Source organism: Trachemys scripta, chromosome 17 (genome assembly GCF_013100865.1).
Source record: "Trachemys scripta elegans isolate TJP31775 chromosome 17, CAS_Tse_1.0, whole genome shotgun sequence".
Lineage (NCBI taxonomy): Eukaryota > Metazoa > Chordata > Testudines > Emydidae > Trachemys > Trachemys scripta.
The window spans coordinates 20,418,806-20,442,746 of record NC_048314.1 but is presented as its reverse complement, the minus strand read 5'-3'; the positions used below and the strand labels follow the sequence as shown (position 1 = coordinate 20,442,746).

Sequence of the window (23,941 nt, the reverse complement as noted above, 5' to 3'; positions counted from 1 at the left end):
CCATGAATTTGTGAAGAGATTATTCATTGTTCACCTTTCTCCTGTAGAAATATAAACATTGTCGCTTCTTTTACAATGGATGAGATCTTTATTTTTAAAAAAGCTTGTGGGGTAAGTAAGTGATGAAGCAAGTCATTGCTTTGGAGAATGAACTGACAACAGAAAACAAAATACGTTATCAGCTCTGTAAAGCACGAGTCTTGGTGTTCTGGAGTGTTCTGTAGACACACTGAGCAGTTTCACTTGGACTTTTCTTAAGCCAGTCACTCTGACATGATTCCTTGGTCAATTGTCTTGCGAAGCCATGGCTGGCCAACCTCTTGAGCACATTTGCCTTTCTTTCTCCATGTAACTATCTTACTTTTTCCTCAGAAGTCATTTTTTGCCCCATATTTTATTCTCAGCAGTAGATGATGCTTAGTACCTGAAGTCTTTTCCCCATATTGTGGTGGGTCCTGTATCAAAACTGGGCATGATCCACTTCATCTAACCAGGAGGCAGGGCTGGCAGGGAAGTCTGGATACCCTCCACTGCTCCCCGTGGAGAGATCAGAACTGGGTCCATTCCCACCTAAGACTCTCATTGGCTGGGGCACGCCTTGTCCACCTTGAGCTATGATGCCTAAACCGTTGTCTGGATAAACCAAGCTTGAGATTAAAGGTTGGTGGCCTGGCAATGCCTGCAAAGAAGCTGGTGATTGGGGTATCCCGTAGGGGCTGTTGGATCTGAGGTCGTGGTACTGGTCCTGAGCAGGAATGCCACTATGTTCCAAAGAGAAGCTCCCGTTGGTCCCAGCTTGTCTCCCCAAAGCAGGAGAAGCTTCATTTAGGTTGCTGTAAATCCCATTGGAGTGACTCATTTCTGACATAGAGGGCTCATCTGAAAAGGAAACGGGCTTAATTTATTGGGAAAGCAAACTAGCTGGAGACAATCTGATCAGAAACCTTGAATGCTGTGGAACTCTAAAACCCATGGATGGATATATAGATAGATTAGATGGGTGTGTATGGCGAGAGAGAAAGAGGACTTGCATGTTTTGCATAGCTTTTCAATGCTATGTTGGTCTTGCCATTTCTTAATTCCTTATTACCTCTGTTTTTATCTATGGCTGGAACTCAGCCAAGACAATGGGATTTTTTTTTTATCATGGAGGCAGGAGTCTAATTCACTTGGACTTTTAAAAACATGTATGAAATGAAATAAACTTATTTTTTAAAAAAAAACATCCTTTAAGGGAGAAGTGAGTCTAGGCTTTTGAGATCTGCCTCCTTCTATTGTTCTGTGTTCCTTTTATTAATTATTATTATGGCCTCGTTACTTATATTTATCTCTATTTTCACTATCATTTCAGGAGCTACCATGATACTCATTGATAGAAGGGAATGATCTAAAGGAAAACCATCCTTTACTTAGGAAAAGGAATTAAAATTGCAATGTTTTTTGGGTGATCAGAAATAGGTTAATGGAGTGTATTTGGATCACTTAAAAACATTTTTGAAAATGAAAAATATTTTCTAGTTACCAGCAAAATTATATCTGCATTTATTGGACCCTTCATAAAAACTGAGAATGAAACTGGGCTCTCTTATCTAGGATATCAACCTGCATATCTTAAACTTATCAATAGTTGTGTTTAATACTTTTAGTTACTGTGTAATGGGATATTCATATAGACTAATGATGCTGCATAAGATCAGGAGGGACCAGGCATGCAAATTTAATACAATGTAGGGAATCAATAGACAAGCTGAAATTTAAAATAGATTTATACATAAAGCTGAGTGAACATTTTTCATCTAAAGAGTTTTCCGTTGGAAAACGCTGTTTTGACAAAACCAAACTTTTTCATAAAACTACATTGACTTCAACAACATTTTATTTTGAAAAATTGGAAAAAACATTTTGAAAATGTCAAAACCTCACGTTTCAATATTTTCAGAATGGAAAGTCTTGATGTTTTTGGCTCAAAACTACTTTTGGCATTGCGAGGTTCTTGAACTCTCTGGTAATGGGCCCATCTCGGTACCTCATATTGGCAGAATCACAGCAAGGAGCAGTTAACTGATTGCTGTGCTAAGAAATGCCATGAAGACGAGGTGTCCATGGTACTGAGCAAGCACTGAACAACCGGATAACACTTTTGAAGTCAAGGGCAACTACTCTTGCTTAAAGTTAAGCATGTGGTTAAGTGCTCTATTGCATCTTGAGGGAAGATCTGTCAATACAGATGACAGAGAGACATCTCTCCTCCAAAGAAGCTTGAAACACTATGAGAACAACAGCGCAAAACAAGGAGATAAAATAAAAAATACCCCCAAAATAATTCAGTGGAATAATCCCCACCTCCCAAAAATTGTTGAAATAAAAACACTTCCAGAACATAACTCATGGAATATGAATACCCCAGAAACAATCCAATGGGTTGCAGAGACTCTCCTATCAATATTTGCAATATAAACATTCTGATCAATCGTTCTGGACTTTTTTGCTTTTAAATCTTTGTCATTTATAAAGTTCATCAAAGAAAAGTGTTCCTTTAATGTCAGAGGTCACTTGCCCAGACAAATCCGGAGTGACATTCTTCATGTTTTTCCTTTGATGGTTTCAAATGTGACACCGTTTTAAAAAAAAAAAACAGCTTCCACCTTTAGTTTCTCAAATGCAATTGAGTCCAAATTGTCTCCTGCCCTGAGGAGTTCTAAATCACTCACTGCAGTCACAGTGGAGATAAGTTACTTAGCAGAATGCAGACTCAGTCATGGGTTGCTCCAGTTCTTGCTGACACGTATTTGTGTTTATGTTCCCAGTTTAATTCACCTGTATTGGGCATTTGTTTTCTTTGATTATTTTATGGCAGGAAATGCTTAGCAAGCAAATGGTATTTGAAGAATGAAATGAAACTGTGATGCAAAACCAACAGCTTTGCTTGGAAGAAGGCTGGGTGAAAAATGCACTTGGGGTGAAATTGACCCCTGTCCAGGGGGATAGCATGAGGCCTATGCACCCTGAAATCTCGCTCAAGCCTTGAATTACACTCCTGTGATCGCCGCAGCATACCAGTAGTGCCAACCAGAACATGCACCTTCTTCCTCTTACCTGTAAAGGAGACCTCAGCATCACTGTCTGGGCCTTCCTCCTGGATACTGTCCTTGTCAGATTTTGAATTCCCCCGGGATCTTTTCATATTCCTAAAATACTGGCCCCATCTCTGCCTCCCAGCGTCTTTCTTTAGTCTTTTTTCCTTAGCCCTTCTGTTCTGGAACCACACCTGCCCAACGAAACAAAGGAGGTTAAAGGAACAACTTGAGAAGTTTATAGTTTTCTAGAGAAAAGTATTGGCAGGGGGAGGAGGGGAGAGAGAGGCATGACAATTTTAATATTTGCATCGAATGAATTTTTTTCATATAAAAATTGGTTTTCAATGAAACACCTTTTTTCAATGGATAAAACTCTTCATAGGACAAAAACTTTCAACCGGCTCTTCGAGCTATTCATGCCACAGGGAAGTACCACTGCACCAGCACAGCGTCCCACTGAAATCAAGGGAAGCCCCTGTGAGTCCGGTGCACTGGGGGACCAGAGCCTTTGACTAGCTAGAAGCACAGAGATCAGGTACAAATATTAGATCTGCCCCCCAAATGGTAGAAAATTGTGAAACTTTCACTGAACAATTATTTCAAGGTTTTTCTTTGTCGAAATTCAAAATGTCGATGTTTTTGTTGTTTACGTTGCAAAACGTGAATCATTTTTGCCAGCTTTAGAACCGGTCTTTTTAAGAAAACAAGAGGGGAGGGGTTGAAGGCGCGGATCTGCGAAAATTGTTTTTTTTTTTTTTTTACCCCCAGTTTTTTGGTCAACATTTCAAATTTTGACCCACATTATAAAAATCCAATTTCGGAGCATTTCACCGAGCTGTAGCAAATGTGCTCTGACGTGTGTGTGTGTGTGTGTGTGTGTTGAAACCATTCTGAAAGCACAAAGACTGGCCGTTACTCTGGGTCTGTACAGAGATGGCCACCACAAGATAGATGTTTAATAATTTAAAAAACGCTGTTTTCTTGATCCAATCTGACCAATTAAAATGGATAGTTGTCAATACCTGTATATAGAAGGAATCCTTACAAATAAGAGCGATTTATCGGTGTGGGAGGGGGACTCCCTTGGCTTTCTAAGGAGGGACCCCTGCGTGGGTTGCTCCCGCTGTCCCATCTCACCTGTACGACTCTCATATCCAGCCCGGTCTCTGAGGACAGCTGCTCCCTCACGTGCCTGGCAGGTTTGGGGGAATTGTTATACGCGTTTTTCAGGGTTTCCAGCTGCTTGGCTGTGATGGTGGTTCGGGGTCTTTTTGCCGTGGACTCCGCTTCTGCAAACGTTGGCAAGAAACAAAGCGCGTTATTGGCCAAGCAGAGAGTCACAGTCGCCTTAAGAATGGCTCGGGACAAGGAGTGAAAATCTGGAACTGGGGTTTCGTGCCCTGGTTGGCTTTGATCGCATTCAAACCAGTCTGGACCTGGAGGTGGGGGGAATCCAGGGGAAAACAAACCCGTGCTCACTTTGCCAACATTTAAGGGACAAGCAACGTATCGAATGAGAACGAAAACCACTATGGTTTCATGGGGTAATATAGTTATTCTCCTGTGTTGATTTAGCGCGGGAGGGGAAAGTAGCCATTTAATAAGCAATATTGTCGATCTAGAGATAGTATTCAAATTACACAAATAAAAGACAACCATAAAGAAAGGCGCTGCAAGCGATACCGATTAAGCTGAGACACAATTATTGAATAAATAACTTTTTGACTTGCGTGTGCAATGATGTGGGGAGCGCTTGGTGTTACCCTATAAACAGAGAGGCAGTTTTTCATGTCATTGCTCCTCTGTTGAAGCAAATCTTCATTAGTATTAAAACTTCTCCTGGGATAGAAAATAATAGATGCGCGCTCTGGTCTGGTTTGGTTTGGTTTTTTGTTTGTTTGTTTTTGGAATGAGCCAGGCTATGAAATATCCCCTGAACAGCAACTCTGACCTTCAATGGGCTACAAATATCGGGCCTGTGACTAGCCTGAATGGACGCACGTTCTAAAAGTGAGAGTCGAATTTCACAATCATTCTCCAAGGCTCCACTGTGGTCCGCTCCCCGCCTGAGATTTATTCCCACCGGTTTTTTTCACTGTTCTGCTTTCTTCCCCTCCAGACCCTCTACTGTTCGCAGAATATGAATAGGGTCCCCCAGCGGCGAGCTTGGGGAGTGTGTGTCTGTGGTACGCAAAACCAAAGTGGCGCTGGAGTTCCCAGTGCAGAATTGCGTGTGATCTGATTGTCATAACGCCCAGACCAGCGGGCGCCACTAAGGGGCGCCGACCCGAACACAAGGGCAATACATTCCCCCTGAAATCCCAAATTCCAGTCATCAGATTAAGTAACAGCGGTGCAGTTCATTCAACCCCCCTGCTGGGGGATGCGTGAGAGACCCAGGACATCAGTGGCTCGCAGAAGACCCCCAGCCTGCCTGGGGCAATCGGGAAAAGGTCCAACGGGTTAATCTGCTAGTCAAGTTTAGGGAGGACTGAATGGGAAAACACCTGTCGAACACCTTGGGGTCTGACACATTAATTGGGATCACATTATCTTGGGCCCTCAACCTGCGATGTGTGTATATAACACACGGCCGAAGCGTTAACTCTGTGGTTAAATAACGCCTCTTGTTATTCTAGAACCGAATTGTTCACAGTTAGTCTCAAATATACTTATAAAGGGAGAGATTTTTAACGTTGCTTTGTGCTACCCAGATCTCTGCCAAACTGCTTTCTAGGGCATCAGCAAATATCTGGTCTAAAGGTGCACCTGAAACTCTAATAACCATCTCAAAACTGTGTGTGTGTGTGTGTGTGTGTGTGTGTGTGTGTGTAAAATTCCCCACTGTGTGTTCTCTTTCAGCAATGATATGCGCTCTATAAATAGCTAATACTTAGAAATGTCTGAATTTGAATGGGGTTTGAATTGTGGATGCATGGAAGGATATATAGACGGATAGTTACCACAGTAGAGAGCTGTCCGGTTTACATTACCACTTGCACAGAAAATGGAAAATGCTTACTTTAAACCAGTGAAGGTTGAAATATCTGGCTATTACTTTCCCGTTGGAAATCTGGAAGATTACTAAATTGGGAAGATTTTAGGCGTTTTCTATGATTATCCTATGAATTCACCTGACTTTACAAGATCATTTGTTCGGAATAGGCTGGTGCTTAGTAAGAATTTCAAAATCAAAATATCGCTTTCGCGTGTGGTCCTTGGAGACCCCGAGAGCTCCCAGCTCGGGAGGAGACCCCTGGAAGAACAATGTCTCAATCTGCTTGCTGCCCCTGTTGGAGTCAATGGCAACACAAGCTTCCATGTCAAAGCACCAGCCTGCAGTGACTCAAGCAAAACTCCATAAAGTCAATAGAAGTTTTGCCTCAGGATGCCCTCCCCCCCCCCCAAAAAAAACTATCCTAAACCCAGATACAAACATTCAGACCCTTTTCAAGCTGAAATACGTGTTTTCATTTATTTCGGTGCTGGGCATTCTCAAGTAGGGTTTACTTGCTATAAGGTAGGAGACGGAAGAAAGTAATTAATAATTGGCTAATAGTGACCCCTAGTTTGGTGACTCCCTAGTTCTCATAACACAAGAACTAGGGGGGCACCAAATGAAATTAGCAGGTTTAAAACAACCAAAAGGAAGTATTTTTTTTCACACAACCCACGGGTCAACCTGTGGAACTCCTTGCCAGAGGATGTTATGAAGGCCAGGATTATAACAGGGTTAATAAAAGAACTAGATACGTTCATGGAGGATTGGTCCATCAATGGCTATTAGCCAGGCTGGATAGGGATGGTGTCCCTAGCCTCTGTTTGCCAGAAGCTGGGGATGGGCCTGGGGATGGATTACTGGTTCGGTTCATTTCCTCTGGGGCACCTGGCATTGGCCACTGTTGGCAGACAGGACACTGGCCTAGATGGGTCTTTGGTCTAACCCATTGTGGCCGTTCTTATGTTCTTAGTTCTCTCCCTGATTTTATATTTTGGAAAATAAAAGAAATCTCTCCGAGCAGTGCAAGGGTGTAACCCCTTGTCTTCTTGAGTCCATGGTTTGAAGGAGACACGCTAAGCTGCAGATCACTCCGTTTTATCGAGTTCCCCTCATCTCTGTTACTGAATCTTGCTTGATCTACCAGCTTGTATGGGAAGGAATTTGGGTGGGTGGGAGGCCAGGAACAACCTCCCATCTTTCTAGATTCCCCGGAGCACTGTGCTAGCTAGGACGATCCCAGGCTGACTTGCCCAGTTACCTCTCTGCTTGGCGGTCTCATAGTCTCCTTTACAGACCAGCCGGCTGTCCTCCATGAGGTAGAACTCGTCCCCCGTGGCCAGCTGCCTTTTACACACGATGCAAGAGAAGCAGTGCAGGTGGTAGACAAAATCTTGGGCCCTTCTCACCACCTGGGTCGGGGGGATCCCCTGCTGACAGGCTGCACATTTTGTCCCAAACCTCCTATTTAAAAAAAAAAAAAAAAATCCAACAGAAAGTGGCTATTGATCGAACTGCAAAGAGAGATTCCCTCGGGCCGGGGCAGAAGCTGCTGCTGGTTCTGTGTCACGGGACGGGTCGGACTTGCTCGGTTCCTACCGTGTTCACTTTCTTTCGGAGTGAATCCGGGATCGCGTCACAGTGGACTCCTGCCCTGCCGCGGGGCTGGCCGGCTCACCGGAATCCCAGTGGCTGCCTGGGAAGGGCGCTCTACCTGAGCAGGTGATGGGCATTGCGGGCTTGAAGCGAGGCATCTGCTTGGAGCAAGGGAGATCCCTGAACCCAGAGCCTGCCCGGCTGCTGCCCGCCGCTGAGAGGGGTCTGCCTTGCAGCTGGGGCGGGGGGTAGCTGCCTTCCAAGGAGTGGCACCTTATTGCCTCGCCTCGTCTGGGCTCCAGTGGCGCTTTTGCGGTGTGAGAGGCGAGCGAGGGGCTCACACGGCAAGGGATATGCTGGGGCCGGGGGGCTCTTAGCTCAGAAGGGGAGGGGGGAAGCCCGGCAGGTTTAAGTTCAAACCGGGGCCTGGATCATTGGCGTTTTAGCAAGACAAAGATATGGGCCCAGGGAAGGGCCCCGGAAGCTGCACCGCCCCCCACGCGTTCCAAGCCCGGACACGCGGCGCGCCTGGTCCCCGGGGGACACGCTGGCTCGGTAGAACGGGCGTGGAAGCGGGTCTGAACGCCTGGGGGGGGGGGGGGCTCCCAGCAGGCAGGGAGTTTAATTCTGTATCGAACGGGGAGGTGGTGTCCAGAATCGACTCTCAGTCCGTGTTTGACTTTATTGCGGATGGTTTCTAGTGCTAGTGCGGGTCACAAAGGAAAAGGCTCAGTTCCTTTTTGCTGTGGATGCCAAATCTGGAGGGGGGAAAAACACAGGGGGGTCCCAAATGCTGGGTGAGCTCTGACCTCGGGAATGGCGCGTGTCTTACATTTGCAAGTCCAGTTTTACTTATTGCAACTGAGATAAACCCGGGAAAAGAGTGACGGGTGTGGGGGGTTGTTTTTGCTCCTACCAAATACATAAAATCATCGATTGAGTTAAAATGTAAAAATCCAAGGTTAGGACTTAGCCTTCTATTGGTGCGTGTTTCTCCCCGGGCTATCTGGAGCCTGACCCCTGTCTTGCGGGGAATGATTTAAGCTTTGCTGCGGAGGATATTCGGAGCCCGCGCGTGTCAATGTCAGGGGAGTGTCTCGCTTCGGATCGTTGAGGTTCTTGGCCCAGCAAAACTCCGCTTTGAGCTCAAGGAGGGCAGCGCCAGGCCCGGGGTTGTGCAGGGGCCTGTTTGCTCGGAGCCCCCGCCAGGAGAACGCTGCAAAGCAAGTCAGGCTGAGATGCAGATTTCCCCTGTTACTTAATCAACTTTACTGAAATCCATTTGCGGGCGTGAGGGACAGAAAGGCAAATCTGTCTCTTCCCCCTCCCCCCTCCTTTACTGAACTTTTTTTTTTTTAAACAGCCTCTGATTTCCTCTTTATTCGCCCGGTCCTTTTCTGCACGCAGGTACTGTAGTTATCAGGTGCAACAATGATCTCCCAGGAAGCCATCTATTCTAAGGGGCGAAAGCCTGCTTCCAGCGCTAGTCGGTGGGATGTGTGGACGGGCTGGAGCGCTGTTCAAATCAGAGGAGTTCTAAGCATCCCCTAGGAGGGCAAAACAATAACCCCCCCATGCCCCACAAACCCCTCACGCCACTTCTCCATTCACCCTCCATGTGGGGCCCTGCTACGATTAATCATTGCCGATGACTAGTCGCCGCTCCCCCTCCCCCCAATGTCCTGGCCCTAAAATCTCTGCCACGTCCCACACACACACACACCTTCCTCCAAGGGTGCTTGGTTTGGTTTGGTTTTACTCACTTGAAGAAGTCCTCTTTGCAATACACGCTGTCCCCTCTGCTGAAGCATTTCTCGGCCAGCTGGGTCTGGCAATCGCTGCATTTCAGGCATTTGCTGTGCCAGTGTCTGTCCAGCACCTTCAAGATGAACCTGTCCACAATGTGTTGGTTGCAGCCTGCGCAGAGAGGGATTTCTGGGAGGGGAGAGAGGGGGATAAAGGACATAATTATGCGGTTTAATTTCTCAGTTCTAGAGCAACCGGGGGCCCGATCCCACCCTTGCACTGGGAAGGCGTCAGTTGGAACAGGATTGGATCAGACCTGGGGGTAACGTCTGCGCATGAATTAAGCTCCAGTTGCTGGAAGGAGCTCCGACTAATCGTTCTATGTCCACACACAGACACGGGCGCGTTTCCTGGGTCGGATTCTCGGGCTCGGGCTTGCCAAGCGGGCTCCCTTTAGCGAGCATGAACTCCGCTTTCAGACACAGGCACAACACGGTTCTCTGGGAGACACTTCACAGCGTGTGAAGGTTGGGATTCGCCTACATAGCACGAGCCATGGCAGGCCCAGAGCCCACAATGCAGCTGCCTGATGTTGGAGAGACAAGGACCAGCTTCTGCTTGGGAAAGAAACGAGCTTTGGAGCGTGCACCGAGCTCGTCCTCAGACCTGGTGCAATAACAGGTTTCACCTCACCCACCGTGTCTCTCTCGCATCCTGGGGCCCAGAAACTACAGCAACAATTTCGTGCTGGGCAAAAAACCAAACAATCAAACATCGAAACGATAAATCGCAGTCGCCTGGTGTTGACAACAGCACATCACAGGTCATCCGGAGTAAAAATAGAGACGGGAAAGCCTACACATTAGATCACGTGATAGTCCACGCTGGTTTTAAACATGGCAAATGCAACGCGTGTGTGGGGGGATGTGTGTAAAATTCTGGGATTTATGATTCAAAACCCAGAGACGCTGAAAGTGCCTTTTAACAATAAATACCGGGGGGGGGGGGGGGGGTCAGAAAAGAAACGGGTTCAAATGCCTCTGAGCTGGAATTCATTCTGATTTCCTATTTCAGGAGGGAAAAAGAGGCGCCGGATTATTTCTAGTGATGTCCTTGAATGAACAGTTGCTTTAGATCTGCTTGAGAAGCCGCATTTTGGAGGTATAACTTCCGGATCCGGTAAAATCATTTACAAACAAACAACCCCCCGAGCCGGGCTGATTGCAGAATTGCAGAAGAGAAACGCCGTTACATTGCAAATCTCGAGTGGGAGGCACACGCGCCGCAGGTGGGTTTCTCCGGGTCCTGGACACACGCGCGACCAGCCAGCCCGGCTGCGTTTTGTGTGAGCCGAACACAATCCCAAATGCCGGTCGGAAAAGAGAAACCTTTTCAAGGCCAAACCGTTGGTGCCGGAGCCCGATTTCATCACGTTTCGATCCCCATTGCTGTGAGCGTTTGCGGAGTGTCAACAAATAAACAAAACAAACAAAAAACAAATGTTACCGCAACCGAAATCAATTGCTGGCGCTCCGGCCGGGCTGAAGATCGAGTCCTCTCCTGGTCATTTCAACAGAAGAGCAGCAAACCGAGTTTTATCTTCATTAGATTTTGATTCTATTTCTGCCCAGAGAATAACATCATTTCCACCAGCCGCAAAACCGACCCGTACAAATTACACTGGCCAAAAAAAGTCCTGGGTTTTTTGTTTTGTTGTTGTTGTTGTGTTTTTTGGAATAAATTCCCAGGGAAATATTCATAGTAACAATAATTTGACAGGCTCGTTGTGTTGTCTAATATATCGCCCCCACCCCTGCAAAACAAGCCATGTGCAAAAATGTCGTGAAACAAACCTACAAGTATTGATCATCGGACACCCGCCTCCCTAAAAATACAGCAAAGACATTGCAAGTAGAGAGAAACAACTTGCCAGCTAACGTTAGACTCCAAGGTTGGCATCCCATATTCTCAGCCACTGTCCAGCACCAATTAAACTCCTCCGCACACGCTGCTGGCGGACGCTCAGGTCAGACAGAAGGTGCTACTGTCTAACCCCCAAGACCCAAGCTGGGGCTGGGAGGGAGAGATGAGGGGGGAAGCTTAAGACTCCCAAATCACCGCCTCATAGCCAAAGAATATTGCTTCCTTCTGCTCCTTGCCGTCTAATCTGATTTTCTAAGACAAAACACAATCTCTTAAATTAATATAAACCCCTGTGGAAATTAATTTCCTGCCTTGCAGGGTGTGTACACACACACACACACACTCACGCACACACCTATTAAGTGACTAGAACCTTACGTTGCATTGTGAGTCCAGGAGAGAGAGGAAACGTCCTTAAAACGTGTCTTCAGGGTGCAGTGTCCTCCCTGGGTTTACATGCGGGAGCAGAGCCCCCATTTTTATTGTTGTTTGTAGCCCTTCAGGTCCCCCCTTCCCCTCCCCCCCAAGAAAAAAAATCTAAACTGCGTTTGACCCCGGGAGCCCCGGGTTTGCCATCTTTACACACATCTCCCGTCTCTCTCCCTCACTGCTACCAATCCTATAATTAGGCCCGAGTCAAATAGTCCTGGTCCCAGCCTTCCCCCGAACCAATCAGGAATCCCCCCCCCCCACCCCGGATCTCTCTCCAAATCACGCCTGACAATTAAAACGGTAAAGGCTGCTGCAAACTAAGCGGGGTGCGGGGGGGAGAGAGAGGAGATTTAATTCACTAAATCAGGTTATTTTTAGACCTGGGTCACTTCAGCTTCTCTCGCTGGTGTCAGTTTTAAGGGGGGGGGGGCGATCACGTGGGCACTGGGGTTAATTTCAGCGCCAGGAAATTGCTGGTCCCAGTGACTAGCTGCACGAGGGATGCTGCCGCTTGAATTTTTTAGGAATAAACGGGCTAGGCCGCGGTATAACAGAAAAATCCCCGGGATCCCCGAGACAGCCAACACTTGTCCGTGTCCTGAGCTTTGGGCTTCGTTGTGGATTTATCCCCGGTCTTAATTTTCTTGGTGAATCTAAAGTACTTCGTGAAAAGAAATACATTCATTCCCAGATTGGCCGCCGGTTCTCAGTAAAGACCCTCTGCACTGCACGCTGAGCTCCCCGGGCCTTGGGACAAACAGATCCCGAAGTACGAACACATAAACCGTGTGCATGTACTTGGGCGAGTCTGAGATTTAAGACCAGAACTGACCACCCTCTAGTCTGACCTCCTGCACAAGCCAATACTGGTCTATAAAGTGTTTCATATTTTCCAGAGAGACAAGTCTGTACGTGTGCATGCGTGCCAGCCAGAGAACAGCCCGTGCAATACACACGGGGAAAGGTACAAACAGTGTTTATTAAAACGACTTTTCCCCAAGGGTTGGGTGTCTGGTTTCATACCAGATTCAATGCAGTGGCTCTGTGAAATGTCACCCCCTTTTTAAAGAAATGGGCGAGCAAAAGTTGCGCTTTATTTGCCAGCAATAACCGAATGTTGTCATGGTCCATCCAACCATCCTGCCCTGAGGACTATCTCCGGGGTGATCTGATACCTGACACCAGGGCAGCCACTGTCACTACAAAAAGCAACAGACGGTCCTGTGGCACCTTTAAGACTAACAGAAGTATTGGGAGCATAAGCTTTCGTGGGTAAGAACCTCACTTGCATCTGAAGAAGTGAGGTTCTTACCCACGAAAGCTTATGCTCCCAATACTTCTGTTAGTCTTAAAGGTGCCACAGGACCGTCTGTTGCTTTTTGTAGTGACAGTGGCTGCCCTGGTGTCAGGTATCAGATCACCCCGGAGATAGTCCTCAGGGCAGGATGGTTGGATGGACCATGACAACATTCGGTTATTGCTGGCAAATAAAGCGCAACTTTTGCTCGCCCATTTCTTTAAAAAGGGGGTGACATTTCACAGAGCCACTGCATTGAATCTGGTATGAAACCAGACACCCAACCCTTGGGGAAAAGTCGTTTTAATAAACACTGTTTGTNAGACTAACAGAAGTATTGGGAGCATAAGCTTTCGTGGGTAAGCCCTCACTTCTTCAGCTGCAAGTGAGGTTCTTACCCACGAAAGCTTATGCTCCCAATACTTCTGTTAGTCTCAAAGGTGCCCCAGGACCCTCTGTTGCTTTTTACAGATTCAGACTAACACGGCTACCCCCTGATACTTGACACTACAACGATGGCGATCCAATTGTTTGGTCTCCACAGTCACCGACCCACGTCTTGAAAATGTAAATAAACGTTTATCTTCCGATCAGAAGGATAATTAATATATAATCTATAGTATATACACCCCAACAGGGTGTAGCGACCCCTGCTGCTTCGGAAAGGTTCTGCTCTCGGGAGGCAAGTTCCCGGCAGCCAGAAACAAGGGGGGCATCACCAGAGCGGAATAAAGTTTGCCGCTTTCCAGCAGGAACAGGCGCCACGAACAGGTGCTCGCACGTGGCAAACGCTGCCCGTAGGCCATACCCTGGGTGTATTGCATGTGACGCTGCTAACAGGGCAGCACGTGGGATCCATATAGACTTACACCCTGGGCTGGGGCGAACCCACGCTTCCTGGGGCTAGCCAGGCTGTAAGGATTCAATAGTGTCCTCTCCCCCTGCGCGTATTGCCCAGGACTAGGAAGGACGTGTCTTTCCTTTAGTCTCAGACAAGAGCCAGGCTGGGCATTAAAACATTCACCGGGGAACGAATTTGGGGAGAGAAGAAAGTGCATTTGCAACCCCCCGTCGCTGGCTCTTGGGCCGGTTGCTCAAAGTCTAACAATCCATTCGGCCTTTCGCTGGGGGCTGGGGGGTGAAGATGGATTTCTGCCTGGACTCTTTTTTCGGTTAGATTCGCTCTGATCGTGGGTCTGCCCTGCCGGGTTGGGCACCTGGGACCTAAGCTGGGGGTGACCTTTGAAGAACTAGCAAAGCCTCCTCAAACTGGTACCCAAGTGACTTGAAAACGAAGAGGCGATTTTCGCTCGTTCTCGGTGAACAAGGCAGGTCCCCGGGGCGAACCTGGCAAGGAGCTGGGTGGTTGGGGGGAAGAGAGAGGCTGGGCGCTAGCCCAGCCGGCTGTTCAAGAAGCCCATGTAGCGAGCTCTCTGCTCAATTATTTATCCGCCAGCCTCGCCCCACGCCCCAGCCCTGCGCCTGAAGCGGCATCTAGCTTTTGTTTGCATTGTGAGCCTCTACTAAAACTTTAATGCCCTGCTTTCATACTGATCCTCTCCTCAGCGGCGGGGGAGAGATAAATGGGGTTCCTCTGGCTTAGACCTGAGCCGGGTGCAGGAGTAAAGGGGGGCGGGTGTTGGGGGGTTGTCTGCTTTTTTGTGCCCCCCTTTATTCTGGGGCTGTATTCAAACCGAGATCTCGCCTTTTCAGGTCTCATCTGCACAACCCAGTCCTGGGCTGTTGCCTCTAATAACCAGCGATCTAACTTTATACACCTGTGCCAATGTGTGTTTTAGTTCGGAAGAGGGTCAAATCAAGGAAACAGGGGTGGCACCAAAATACCTCCCTTTACCCGGCTAGTATTAGTCCGGGGAATCAAACACTGTTTAGCATCGTGAAAAGACCAGACGTGTTGTTTTCCCTTCAAAATGTGCATTAGCGTTAGGGCCCTAATGCAAAGCCCTGGTGCCCTGCAGTGCTTTTAAAGGGTGTTTCAAAAATGATTTGAGTAAGGGACAGAATTGCACAGGTTGTGCGAACAGCCCCCTTAGTAAAACGAGCCTGCAAGCTGAGCCGTTTTATTCTGACCCTGCTCCTTGTACTCCCCTGATCTCAGCCAGCAGCCTTCTGGCCAGGGAACCGAATTATACCTTTAAAATCAACTCTTTTGGGCAATCATAGAAGATTAGGGTTGGAAGAAACCTCAGGAGGTCATCTAGTCCAAGCTCAAAAATAATGCAGGACCGTCTTCTCGGTGCTCTGGGCAGGCAGGTGTCATCAATTATGAATTTGTTTAGGGACAAAATACTTTTCCGCTCCATTGCTGGGAAAGGCGCTGTTCATTCTTGAGACCTGACTCTTTTTTTGGAAAGAAAATGTACATCTGGGGTTTCTCGCTCCGATTTATTTTAAGGCCCCTTTTCAAAGTGCTCATGTGGCGACTTTCTACCCACTGTACTTGTGTCCCAGGAACTGGTACCCAATTGTCTTCTCTTCCCCCTCACGGTGTCAATAAGACTTTGAATAAAGTGCATGAACTATCAACACCCAGCGAGTAAAATGTTCGTTGCTATTTAACAATCAAGCAGAAAAACCAGTCAAAGCTGCAACACAGTTCGCCAGCTCAGGGATAGTTAATTTCAAGATCCAAAGACTTTGGACCCGATCCTGAAAAATTTTCTCAGGCAAAACCCTCAGTCAAGCTTCCTGAGAATTTTTGCCTAGATAAGGACGGGAGGGAAAATCGGGCCTGTTCAGACATAAAAGATGCGCTGAGCTATCGGAGAGGGGGCCGCGGTGACTCCGAATTGCTGGTGAAACAGATGAGGAAAGAGGCCAGGCTCTAGGCGGTAGGGAAGGCCTCACGCGTGTCTTGCTTTTATAAAGAAGCAGCAGCTAAAACATATGTCAGGGATACCTCCCTGTCCCTTCTCCTGCCCCGCCTAATCCCTCGCCCGCTGAGCGATAAGCCCGGGCATTACTGCGATAAGAAACCGCAGGGCACCCGAGAGAAACGATCAAACCATTTCAGGGCGCAGGGACTCCCCGCGCTAAGGGGGACGAGATGCTCCCCCAGCCACCGGACTGATCGCAGCAGGGCCGGTCGCGCCTCATTTGGGGCGAACTCGCGGGGGGAGATTTCGTTTGCCTCCCGGGGTTGGATTTTGCAGCGCTCCGCTCTCAATGCGGCTCTCCCCGCAGAGCACCCCGAGAAGTGTCAGACCGATCCCTGCCGGGCGGAGCGGTGATCAATCGAGGCAAGGGACATATTTCTACCGCGGGCGCCGGAGTCATTTGCAAGGAGCTGGTCCAGGGCAGCCGAAATATTATGGATGGGCGCCCGGTACTACAGATAAATGATATTTTCATGCAGTTCTTTCTACCATTAATTCGCCTTAGGCTGTTTTGCGTTTTTTCAGCAAAAGTCTCCCCTGATTGATGACGACAGACGTACAATTAACTCGATGTGTAATAAATAAATGGCGGAGGGGCTGCTCTCCATTTCTCCTGCTCCTACGGTTGAGTCAGAAGTTCAGAGGCGCCAACAAAGAAAAAGTGCATTCAAATAAACGAGGTCATAATTAGTAATAATTAATCGTACAAATCCAGGGGTGCGCATTTGCACTGACCCCTCTTCCTACCCTGCGCAATGCACTGAGATCTTGCCAGCTGCACCTGTTCTCAGATCCCCTAGAACCATCACCTGTCTGCAGACCCATTGAGAAGCCGGCTCCCCCCCCCCCACCCCCCCAAAAGCCCTGTACCTTTGCGCACGTCCTCATTCTGTGCCAGCAAAGCGAAGAGCATCTCTGTATTGGAGCAGTCCTTGCCCGCGCTCAGTTCCTTAAGAGCATCCATCTTGCATCGCCTTCCGCCACAAACTCTGCACAAATGGGGCGCTGCAGCCCACTCCGGGGTCTCAGAGCCAAACGTGGCCCGGGTCTGCCCGCCCTCTCCCCTCTCCGGCGCTCCCTGTGCTCCCCAAGCAAGCCCGAAGCAGCGGACCATATGCCAGCTCTGCACAGAACCCTCCAAGTCCATCCAGGGTCCACACAACACACACCCACACCCCGCTGGAGGTGTCGTGCGCTTGCAGTGCAGAAGAGGGAGTTGCACACAGGGCTGAGGAGTAACCCTGCTGATTTAAAGTTCATCCCATGCAAAGGAGGATGGAATATCATCACCGCCAGCTAGTGGGAGGCTGCAGGTCTCAACTGGGCTCCAGGGGCAGGCGGAGGCAAAGGGAACCATTCGTCATTTTTACGTGTGCAGGGGGGAAATAATGCATACGGCCTGATCGTCGTTGAAAATACTTCAATGGGGCTTCCCAGTGATTGTTTTATCCGACGCTCGCTTTGCTGGGCCCTGTGGTTGTCTCAGTGGGTTTGCGGGCAGAGGCGTGAGCAGGAAGTGGGGAGCAAATGGAGAAAGGGGAAGCAGCGCTGAGATTAGTCGATTCCGTTTTTCAGAAAGCAATTTACAGCCGCCTGCAGTTTGTTAGCACAACAGCCATCCCTTTCCTTACCGAATAAACAGCGAACGCAAAGGCCGGGGCCTACGTCCCAGGTGAAGCTGGGATTTGGGGGCGGGGGGGTCCCATCGAATCTGGAAGTATCAAATTAACACACACACACACACCCCGGAAAATGCGTTGCTTTTGTATTTATTTACCCCCCCGCTCACTTAGCAAATACCCTAGTGACATTCCCCTGAGTTCCTCTCCTGTCCCACGTGAAAGATATTTCTACAGTCACCCGCAAAGGAAACCGCATTGTTTGATGGGGTGGGGGGAAGAGCTAAATGTCTCCTGGGCCGCTCGGAAAGCTCACGTCTCCCCCAGGAAGGAGGATACCCCAGCTCAGCGCACAGGCGCTGCGGCTCAGCCCTCGATGGCTGGAGCACATGGGCTCCTGCGCTCTTCGCTGCCAGGCAGCGGGTAGGAAAATCCACACAGATCCACACGCCCTCCAAACTGGGCTTGACCCCGCGCATCAGTCCTAGGACCCAGGGCAGGGTCGGGATGTAAAGGGGCTGCCCTCAATAATGCCAAAATATTGCCCAAGCTTCTTCTCCGCGAGCATCCCGCCGCCCTTCCTAGCTGTGAAACAACCTCGCTTTTTAAGGAAGAGGGTTTTGCCCAGGAAGGCAAGGCGGGGGCGGGGGAAAAACCAAAACCAGTCCCAAGGTTGAAAGTAATGGGGCAGATCGTTAATTCATAGGAACTCCCTATTAGGAGGATTAACTCGCCTCTTCTTTCGGACCACGTTGGTCTCAGAGGGACAAGTTGGGATGGAGGGAGTTGAGTCCATAGGAATCTGATGTTTATAATTATTTCTATGCATCTATTTCCCCCTTACTCCCCGAAAAATTCGATTCCCCCCTTTAAAGCGGAGCCCTTTCGTTCGGAACCTCATCCAAAACCCCATGGAAAGGCTCCCATTGGCTTCCGCGGCAAACCAAGCTCTTCGGGAGTTGCATGGACCAGCTCCCTTGACTCTGAGCTTGCAACGTGGCCTGCCACGCTTGGACTTTGGGGAGCAGCCGTAGGCAGAAACCTGTCCCTTTCTCCTCCCACTTCCCATCGTGTCACAGGAGCCCAGGACTTGGCCAAGCCAGTCTAACATTGCCCTGGCGTGGGGAACAGAGGAAGCCTTTCTCATAAGGGTGTCCAGTGGCCCCCGCTCTTTTTGTTTAAGACAACTGTTTACTTTGGGCGAGCTCGGCAGCTCAATAAAATGTTAAGTGCGGCAACACCCTGATACATTTTATTGACACTGATCTTTAGAGGCAAAAGGTGTCTGGGGAAATCAAGAGTAGTGCTGCTGCTGTACCCTGCAGATGAATTCAAAATCAATGCCCCATTTGCCTGCATTTTCCGAGGATATGAAACGCATTTTGGTGAAAGGTGTGCGATGCTTCAATGTGATTTCCAACTTTTAAGCTTTAATAATAATTTTATGTCCTATTGATCGCCTTCTCTGAGGGAGCCGGGCGACACTAATGGTATCAAACGCGAAACACTTATGGCCGAGGAGTGATAGAAAGGGCATGTGGTATAATCTAGAGCTATAGATAAATTTAGCTTTTTATCAAAGAGCCGGGGGAGAAGGGGTGGGTGGGTGTGATCTGCTTTTGCATCCACCCAGTTTCTTAAAGCCCAATTCACACCCACACAAAGGAGTGCGTTGTTATTCTTTCCATGCCTAAACTAGGGATGAGTGATCTGGAATGATATTAACCATCCTGGAGCCAAGGCATGTGGGTTTAGCTGTGCTGGAAGGGACAGACTTTTAGGTCTGGAGCATCGGGTATTGCATTAGCAGCATTTCCCCTGCGGCTAACTGCAGGCTCCGGAACTGTATTCGTTGGGCTTTCTGGCTCCCAGGCGTGGGGTTTACCTGGGAGGGATGAGGGCTGTACTTTTTGTTGTTAGGATCTGGCGTTGCACTAGCATCTCCCACAAGTGCAGGGCTCTGAAATTGTCTGGAGGGGGGGGGCATCGTGTGCTCCTGGTTTATGGATTCATCTGGAAGGGGAGGATCAGGGTTTTTCTGCCCGGGATCTCTGATTTTCTAGCATCCGACAAAGCCCCAGCCCGGGAATTCCCTTGCTCTTCCCCGGGGGTAACCGACTATCCGCTCTGCGAGGAACTGGGCTCCCGCCCACACAATCACACGGCATCGATGAATGCTTTAGATCAGCCATATCCGCTTGATTTACACTAAATAACCAAACCCAATCGAGTGGTTTTGCAGGTTGCAAGCTGTTCGGAAGGAGTGCCAATGCTATTTTAATCCGCTAGCGGTTTACTCTGGATGCACCCCTGAAACGCTACAATATTTGTCACTGTTTATACAGGAAACCCCCTTTTTGTTTCTCGTCTAAAAGGGCTTCTCTGTTAATAAAGCACCCGCAAAGAATGTTTGCAGCAATGGATTTCTTAACATCTCCATTCTCCGGTGCATCTGTGATTTTTCCCCCCACCCCAATTAACAAAGCATCGTATAGGAAGTACATATTTTAGGATTAAAATTCCAGATTATTTTTCCCGTTACTGAAACAGACTAGAGTCCAGGGTGGCGGGAGAGAGCCGAGGATATTACCTGAAAGCAGAAACGAAAGTAATATAGAGATCTTAGTCCGCTCCTTTTAAACATGGACATTCCTGCTGGATTTCACCCGCGCTTCCCTTTCAGTCGCATGCCATCCAGGCTAGCGAGTACACTAACTTCTTCGGGAAGGACACTGCAGCTATCGGGCTACTTGGACTCAAATCCCCGTTAGACTCAGTGGAAGAAGGAGTTTAAAAGGTTACAAAACTAGAGAGATTCCCCTGAGTGTAAGAGTTAATTACCCAAATGAACAGATGAGAAATCGGCAAAAATCAACTGGATTTCCCTGGATTATTTACTCTCCAGTCAGGCAGGTTTTCTTCTTGCTATGTCCAAACATGTCCAGGGACAGGGCTGGGTTGAAGTGTCTACATTTAAAAAAAAACACCAACCCTTAGGCCTGACAAGATTTCCCTTCGAATTCCACTTCTCCTATTGAGGAACCTTCTTCCAATAGAAACGGACCCGAACAAATCTCCAAACCCTTTTGTTAAAACTCAGCCCCAATGCGCGTGTTAACGAGCTAAGCGGCCGGGGTTCGGCTAGATTTCCGTCTCGGTGCCCTGGGGAGTGATAATCCATGTAAAGGGGCATGGCTGGAGCGGGGACGCATCGGAGCTCGGCTGGGTATTTATTAAAGGGCGAGACCGTTTTTAACCGAACCGATACATAAGGGAAGCCTGTGAAATAGATTGAATGCCATATTGGCTGCGAGTGTGCGGGGTATGTGTGAGGAGAGGACAGGCGAGATCGACTAGACAGAGTTTAGCTGCTTGTTTTACCATTTTAGCTGCTTACTTATTCTATGATCTTCTCCCCCAGCTAAGATATGAATAATAATACACTGCATCCGGCTGTCTCCAACCCTGCGCTGCCTATTCAGAGCGGGCAGGCTAGTTCATGTAAAGGCAAATGTGGTCTGATTTCTCTCCCTCCAGAAGAATAGGGGGTTTTGTCTTCCTAGTTAATAGATACTCGAGTCATCCCGGGGCAGAGGTGCCACCTGATGAACAGCATCAGCTGGGTCACAGCTGTTAGGAAAAACTCGATTTATGAACACACCTCGCTTTGCTAACACGTGGCTCTTTCTCGCCAGCGCTGTACTTTGGAGTGGACAGGCCCGATCCTGCTCCCATGTGAGTGGATCTCAGACCTCTCCCGCGCACTGCAATGAGGTGGGCTCTCGCCTATCCCGGCTGGGGAGGTGGGAGTGGAAGTGTCCCCGGGAATAGCCCCCGCATGCAGCAGCATCCAGGCCGGGCTTGCCCGCAGCTTGGGGTAGGCGCTGGGGACCGATGCTCTGAGCGCGCTGACACCCCAGAGCAGCGGGCACAGGTGGCTCACCTGTGCATCCCCGGGGAAGAGCCCGGCTGGAGAAGGGCCTGAGGCTTAGGGGAGGAGCGGGCGGCTGCGGGTCTCTGGCAGATGACAGCCGTGAGTGATGGAGGAGCTGGGACAGCCCAGGTCAGACACGCGCTCTACAGCTGTCCAGAACAGCCCCTAACAATACCGCTCATTAGCCATTCCTAACGTCTGTGGCGGGCGAAGCCCCACACAGCGAGCGAGGCTCCCCCCCCCACCACCTCCCCAGCACACATTTTCTTTTCTTTTCGTTTTGTTTCCTTTTTAAACGTTGTTTGCAGAAAGCCAGCAGGAGATGCCGCCTGCAGTGGATCTATTCCCTCCCCACCTCGGACGGTAACACTTGGGAACACAGCTCTAGGCAAGGAAAAATCTGCCAAATGGTCCGGCAAGTTGATGATGTAAAAGCCACACCAAATATTACCAGCCTAAAGCAGCCAGGCGCCTGAGACCCAAGCCCTGAAAGCCACTGACAGTGTGGAGTAGCCACCCTAGAGATCTACGAGCCACATGTTACAAACACCTGCTTTCCTGGTTACATATAAAGGGGTTTCTCCCCCCAACACTCTGTTATTTCAAACGGAGACCTCCCCTCTGCAATTTATTTTAACTAGCGCCTCCTGAGAACAAGGTGACATTGCTCGTCCAGTTGACCCATTTCACGGCGGAGTGGGGTGGGATTTCCTGACCACCACGCCAGTGTCACGGACAGTTGAACAGCGGGGAGGGGGCGTGGGATGTTTCTGCTGTCCAGTATTGGGAAGAAAAAGAGAGCGACTCTTACCTGGGGTCCGGCTGAAGGGGCAGATCTCAGCTGCCTTCTCGGAACTAGCTCGGACTCTTTCCAGCAGCATCTCGGGGCTGGGCGAGGAAGGACCGAGCCGGGCTAACTTCAGGAGAACTTGGTGGGCTCGGATCGCCTGGGCAGAAAGAAAACCGCTCCCTCTCACCCCTCCGCACCGAGCCGCGGGACCTCCCCGCACTTCGGAGATGCTGCAACCTTTTAATCTAGCGGCTTCGGGGAAGGGGGCCCGGCTGAGTGCTGCCTTCCCACCGCGCAGTGGCTGGCGTCAGTTGACCCTCCGTTGCCACCGGTGTGCTGCTTAGCATAACAAAGCCCAGGGAGTGACTGCCAACGGAGGGGGAGCTGTCCATGGTGCTGACACAGGACGCCCAGCCAGCCAGGCGTGTGGTCTCCCCTCCCCGCCCCCCCCAGACATACCCATACACGTGTCCAGCTTTCAGCCCGCACAATAGGGGCTGGGCGGACCCCAGCGCCGGCTCATTGTCTTTATGCAGATCTCCCTTTTCGTTAAGACGCATTTCCTTTGTCCCGCCACAAAAGTCTCCCTCGGTCCATCAGGCCAGTAATTTGTCGAGTTGCGGGTGTTTCCGCCCCTGCTCGGTTCACACGGACACGGTGGAGGAGCGATTCCTTCCTCTGGGTTTGTGGTGGGGGCTGGTTGTCAGATGTCAGCATCAGAGCATTTTTTAAAGGGGTCGGGGGCTGGTTTTCCGAACTGATTCCTACCCGAGAAATACCCTGTGCGATCCGAGGGAATCCATTGTATTTTCACCCACGTGCGCCTGAAATAAATCATTCCCCGAACAGAAACGCGATGCCACATAAATACAAAGCGTTATTTGGTTTGTTTCAAAAAAACCCACTTAGCTGCATTTTAAAAATACACCTTGGAACCTCAAACCCGCGCGGTTGCAATTTCCTCCCGTTTCACTAACTACCCCAGGAGACAGCTACAGGGCCAGGACGCAGGGCTATACATCAAAGATGCTTTTTTAAAAGGAAAACTGCTTAAAAGCAAATATTTCTTCTAAATTAAGAGGCTAAATAAACCCTTGACAAAGTTAATAGCCACATTCATTCACCGAAGAGCCATCAATAACCATCGAGGCCAAAAAGTAGCGCGGGTAACGAGCGCAAATGCTCATTTTTGGTTGACGGGGCTACAGCAATCAAAGAGATGTTTTCTCCCACTCCTCAGGCGTTTCCCGATTTCTGACCTTCTCTGGTTTTGCCGGGAGGAATCTCTAAACCGAGAGGAAATTCAGCTTCGCGTTAGGTAGCACAGACCAGTTGCTATTTCCAAAACCAACCAACAAACAAATCGTTCGTTTCCCGAAGGTTGATTCGAAAATATCTGCCCCTCCCCCAAGGAAAGTTGCCTTTTCCCTTTCCCTTTCGGAAACTGGACCCCCCCCCCCCCCCAGCCCCCGGGAGCTTTGCAGGTTCAATGTGGATGGTTTGTTTTTCTAATTAGTTAATGAATTTGGGAAGCTAATGCGCTTTGAAACGCTGATTTAGCCAAGTGTTGGTGTGAAGACTTGCGCCTGGCCCTCCTGAGTCCCCCTCCGGGCTTTCGAGCTGGGGGCCTTT

General features: G+C 49.1%; 1 protein-coding gene across 2 annotated transcripts; it reads right to left on the bottom strand.

The window, feature by feature from the left end:
- Positions 1-448: 448 nt before the first annotated feature.
- LHX3 (LIM homeobox 3) lies at positions 449-22,400 on the bottom strand. 2 transcript variants are annotated; one of them, XM_034793853.1, is made up of 6 exons: positions 22,331-22,400; positions 9,435-9,606; positions 7,337-7,539; positions 4,215-4,366; positions 3,097-3,268; positions 449-879 (listed from the first exon to the last, which is right to left on the bottom strand). In XM_034793853.1, the coding sequence occupies exons 1-6, from the start codon at positions 22,398-22,400 to the stop codon at positions 461-463; spliced, it is 1,188 nt and encodes a 395-aa protein (XP_034649744.1). In that variant the 3' UTR covers positions 449-460. The 2 variants fall into 2 exon arrangements, with proteins under 2 accessions (XP_034649744.1, XP_034649743.1); XM_034793852.1 differs by lacking the exon at positions 22,331-22,400 and adding an exon at positions 16,837-16,930.
- Between the last annotated feature and the right edge of the window lie 1,541 nt (positions 22,401-23,941).

Bases quoted from the DNA above. Each gene is read 5' to 3' on its own strand.
- LHX3 (XM_034793852.1), bottom strand. From the start codon at position 16,930: ATGGATGCTCTTAAGGAACTGAGCGCGGGCAAGGACTGCTCCAATACA. The intron at 9,607-16,836 runs GTACAGGGCTTT...CTCCCCTCCCAG, and splicing joins GAATGAGGACGTGCGCAAAG to AAATCCCTCTCTGCGCAGGC. The intron at 880-3,096 runs GTAAGAGGAAGA...TTTCCTTTTCAG, and splicing joins TGCTGAGGTCTCCTTTACAG to ATGAGCCCTCTATGTCAGAA.